Source organism: Antrostomus carolinensis, unplaced genomic scaffold (assembly GCF_000700745.2).
Source record: "Antrostomus carolinensis isolate BGI_N321 unplaced genomic scaffold, ASM70074v2 scaffold17610, whole genome shotgun sequence".
Classification (NCBI taxonomy): domain Eukaryota; kingdom Metazoa; phylum Chordata; class Aves; order Caprimulgiformes; family Caprimulgidae; genus Antrostomus; species Antrostomus carolinensis.
Window position 1 is genome coordinate 2,609 of NW_010289261.1, and position 5,048 is coordinate 7,656.

General features: G+C 53.4%; 1 protein-coding gene across 1 annotated transcript; it reads left to right on the top strand.

Moving 5' to 3' along the window:
- Nucleotides 1-357: 357 nt before the first annotated feature.
- Nucleotides 358-4,940, top strand: LOC104526359 (uncharacterized; the record flags this gene model as incomplete). Its single annotated transcript, XM_010169799.1, has 3 exons — nt 358-469; nt 2,007-2,249; nt 4,650-4,940. Coding segments are annotated over exons 1-3 (646 nt in total), but the record flags the coding sequence as incomplete, so codon positions are not given.
- Nucleotides 4,941-5,048: the final 108 nt, after the last annotated feature.

The window sequence follows — 5,048 nt, forward strand, 5'->3', positions numbered from 1 at the left end:
ACCCATGCAATGGCATTAGGAAGCACATGGGTATTGCCTCAGAAAAAGGAGCAGTGCTTCTTGAATGTACTCTGTCAACTACGGGGTGCTTTGGGGGAAACTCTGGGATCGTGGTGACAGGATGTCTTCTGTTGAGAACCAGAGCCTAGATGCCACTGGAGAAAAAAGGCAGCAAAAGGCAGCAGCACTGACACTATTGGGAGGTTCTCTCCCCAAAAAGGGTGTGACTCATGAGGTTTCCCCACGTGTCTGTTTCCTTCCTGTGGCTGCAAGTCTTGCAGTCAGTTACAGATGCCTGAGATCAGATGCAGCAAGTGGGGCTGAGATTTCAGTCCTGCCTGGGGACTCTGTGGTAGCATGGCCCTGCAGTTGCTGGCTCTGAGCTTTCTCCTGGTCCTTGCATCTCTGCTGGCAGCATGGGGCCAGGAAGGACCTGATCCCAACGTCCAAGGAGTGCCAAGGGCAACAGGTAAGGAGCGGTTCCTCCTCTTCCCTGGTGAGATCTTGCTGCTCTTCCCCTGCAAGTTTGACGTGCATCTTTACTGCCTGCAGCCCTGGGCTGAACCCCTGAGGGATGTGTCAGATGGGGAACCCACTGCCTCTGGGAGACCTGGGGGAACAGGAGCTATGGGTGGTGTGGGTGCAGTGGGGATGATGTGGGAAGGATGGGGTTGGGCTGGATGGTTGGGGATGGGTCATGCCCTGCTGTGAGCCAGTTTGCCAATCGTTCCCTGGAGGCTGTGGGTGTGAATCAGGCATTAATTCATGTACTGTGGATCAAGGGAAGGGTCTTCAGGGAGCAGGGCTACCACGTTCTGTAGACATCCTGTTCCCAGGTGTGCTGGAGGGACACTGTGCCTGCTGAGGGCAGAGCAAAAGGGAACTTGCTGCCGCTTTTCCAGCTGGATGGGCCTGGGGAGTGGCTGGGTGCCTGGTAAAGGTGGGATGAGTCGTGGCTGTGTTTCAGTGGGACACAGATGCAGGCTGCCGTCCTCAGCTGGGCATTGCTTGCCTTCTCTAAATGAGGTTGTTTGACAGCAAAGCCTGACGGTAAGTGGTCTGTTCACCAGCATGCCTGTACTTCTTCACAGCTGTTCAGAAGATGGTCTGAACCTTGTGAGATCCCTTCAATGTCCCTTCGGGAGAAGCGAGTTTGCATTTTAAGTGCTCTGAGGACTCTCAGAGCCCCTTGCAGAGGTTGGAAGAGGAAGTGCTCCTTCCCAGGTGTCAGCATCCCTGTCTATAGGAATCATTGCCGCGAAGCCTCCCCTTGCAGCACTCTGTAAACTGTTGGGATAGGCTATACCTGCTCATTCCAGACGATGGTGAATGTGGTGAAGAGGGGATGTGGAGGAAGGAAACAGGGCTTGTGGCAGGGAAAAGGAGCAGGGCCTGTCATAAGGCAGGGGACGTGAATGGAGAAGGCATTGCTCATCTCCATGTCCCACTGCATGATGGCATGGGGAAGGAGGAGAGTAGCAGAATGAGCCAGCACAGGGACCCCAGAAGTGTAACAGCAGCATCTTGGATTCCTGTGGGAGGGATGAGCCATGGCTGGAGAGACATACACCCCAGCAGGGCTGGTGGACTGTGACCCCTCAAAGACAGCCTGAGATGCAGTGGGTGACATGCTTCAATGAGTGGCTGGAAGGGGTCTTCTAGTGCAGGGGTGATTCCCTAGGTGATTCTAGGAAATTCCCTAGGTGATTCCCTAGGTGATTCTAGGAAATTCCCTGCTGTGGGCTATGGAGGAGGGAATATAGTGACCCTGGACATAAGGGTGGATGGGGGAGGTTCATGGAGGAGTGATCCCTCACACTTTGGGTGCACACGGAGAGCTTCCTCCCAACGAACCTTGCTGGTGGGTCACATCCTGTCAGATAGATGTGTCACCTTCCCTCTCCCTTCAGTGTCTGGAGGCATTTCTGGGGATTTCTCCCACCACCCACCCATGCCTTACCTCATCACCTCCCACCCCGACTAACACCCACTTTCACCTCTGCCAGAAATGTGCCAAAGACCCCAGTGGGACTCAAGACTCCGTCTGGCACCAGACCAGGAATATTACAAGAGGAATGAAGAAGTGATGCTGAGCTGCCCTGAGGGTTTCCAGCCATCCTTCACCCATGTCAAATGTGCAAAGGAAGTCCAGTCCATCAGTCATGGGAAACCTGTATACAGAGAAGTTTGGAATGGAAAGGACATCAGAGGTGTCTGGACCCGCATTCGGTCAGGCGTGGAGTGCATCGGTAAGGGAGGCATCAGGAGCTCTCCTGGCTCTGCCCTTCCTGAGCAGGGGAAGGCAGGCTGTGCGTGCACAGCAGGTTTCAGTGCACAGGAGGTTCCAGGCTCTCTGGCTGCCTGGGGAAATGGCAGGTGCTGCTGAAGGCAGCGTGGAGGCAGCCCCTGAACTTACCCTGAGTACAACCAGTTGTTCACCAGTGGGTGGGAAGTTCTTGCTGAAGGTGCAGGCAAGAACAGTCTCCCTGAGGGCTTCTGGTGAGAGGATGCGCACCAAGGAGAGAAACCTGGAACAGCTGTGTGTGGTGGAGTTTGTGGTCTGCATGGCATCATGGTTGGGGCAGGGACATCAGAGGGCTCTGCTGCCTGTGTCCTCTCAGACTGTGCAGCTGTGAGTACCACAGCTTGCTCCCCGTAGGTTGGTCCCCTCCAGGCTCTGTGTCATGGTGTGCACAGGCTTGGCATCATCTCCTCTCAGCTTGAGGCACTGAAGTTCCCTCCAAGGGAGAACGGAGCAATAGTGGAGTGATTTGGGCACACAGTGAGAGATCTGTGAAGTTTTGAAAACAATAGTCATAGAGTCATAGAATGTATTGGGTTGGAAGGGACCTTCAAAGGTCATCTAGTCCAACCCCCTGCCAAAGCAGGTTCCCTACAACAGGTGGCACAGAAAAGTGTCCAGGCGGGTTTTGAACATCTCCAGAGATGGAGACTCCATCACCTCTCTGGGCAGCCTGTTCCAGTGCTCTGTCACCCTCACAGTAAAGAAGTTTTTTTCCTTAGGTTTGTCTGGAACTTTCAGTGTTAGTGTGTGAGGGCTTGTCTGCAAATGTCTTCAGCTTCTGTACAGAAGACCAGGACTCCAGGCTGCTGGCTGTTGTGTGCACAAGTGTGGGAGGATGTGGGCCAAGGACAGCCTGTCTCCTCTCTCTCCAGGCAATTCTCAGTGTCTTCTGACAGCCTGTGCTCATAGCAGAGGTGCTCCAGCTCTCTGATCATTTTTGTGGCCTCCTCTGGACCTGCTCCAACAGGTACACATCCTTCTTGTGTTGAGGTCTCCAAAACTGGCTGCAGTACTCTAGCTGAGGTCTCACCAGAGCAGAGTATAGAGGCAGAGTCACCTCCCTTGACCTGCTGGCCACACTTTTGATACAGCCCAGGATGTGGTTGACCTTCTGGGCTGCAGATGCAAATTGGTGGCTCATGTCCAGTCTTTCATCCACTACTACCCACAAGTCCTTTTCCTTAGGGCTGCTTTGCAGCACATCATCTCGTAGCCTGTATCGATCAATCCCACTGTCAATACCATTAAACAGCACCGGTCCCAGTGCAGACCCTTGAGGGACACCGCTTGTCACTGTCTTCCATCTGGACATTGAACCATTGACTGCTACCCTCTGGATGTGACCATCCAGCCAATTTCTTATCCACTGAACAGTCCACCTATCAAATCCATATTTGTCCAACTTAGAGAGAAGGATGTTGTGGGGGAGTGTGTCAAAGGCCTTTCAGAAATCCAGAGAGATGACATCCATAGATTTTCCCTTGTCTGCTGCTGTAGTTACTTCACTGTAGAAAACCACTAGGTTGGTCAGGCAGGACCTGCCCCTTATAAAGCCATGCTGGCTGTCTTGAATCACCTCTCTGTCCTCCATGTGCTTCAGCATAGCTTCTGGCAGGATCTGTTCCATGATCTTCGCAGCAGAGAGGTGAGGCTGACAGGTCGGTAGTTCCCAGGGTCCTTCTTTCTACCCAAGTCCTCTGCTGCTCCTCAGCTCACTGAGAACTGGGCCACAGCAAGAGGTCTCAGGGCAGGTTCCTAAGGCATGAAATAGCCCTGGCTTCTTAGATGATGGAATAAGGCACCAGGGTCAAATGCCAGTCCAGCAGTAACTGTGCAAGCTTTGTGCATACTATGAGTCCCTCGAGCTCCTGCTACTCCTGACCTTCCCTGGGAGGCCTGGGAGAAACACTATGGGGCCCTTTTTCCCCTCATCCCCTTCCTGGGGATATGGTGTAGGAGGGCTACTCTGTATGGTGTCCTAGATCTCCATTTCTCATTATACTGCCAGGAAAAATGAATCTTTCTCCTGGGGTCTATGCAGAGCAGGAAAGGTCTGGGTCTTTCTAAGAGCTGCATCTGTTGGAATGCAGAGATGATGGGACACACAGACACCTCAGTTTTCCCCACCTCTTGGTGGGGAAAATTGCCTTGAGAAATAGTAATCCACATATTCACCCACATTCATTCCTGTCCAGGCTCCTGATCCCCTACCAGAGTTGAAGTGGCCAGTTTCAGCCTCTTGCTTTCCCTCCCTCCCAGCAGCGCAGGAAGCAGAGATGTCTGACGATTGCAAAGCTGGGAGGGAAGGGAAGGAAGTGACCCTCTTGCAATGTTTCCTTCACAGAGGTTCTTCAGGTTGACCCTGCAACCTTGGAGATTTCCAGCACCAGCATCACACTGACCTGGACCTGCAGGCTCCCTGACGCCTGCCAGCGCATGCAGGCCAGGTGCCGTCTGGCAGTGCCTTCCTCCCCTCCGTGTGAGGCTGAGGAGGTGAAGGGAGAGCAGATGCTACAGGGCCAGGAGGGAACATTTACCTGCACCTCTCTGCAGCCCTTCACTGACTACAGTGTGACCATTTCCCTGCCACCCAGCACAACCCTTTTCTCATGGTTGGTCAGGACAAAGGAAACAGGTAAGTGCACAGGAATGTAGGGGACAAGGAACAGTCCTGGGCTCTGTCACAGGTAGGGGAGGTGGGTAAATATCCCTTTGGTCTGGCAGCTCCACATGATCATCCACT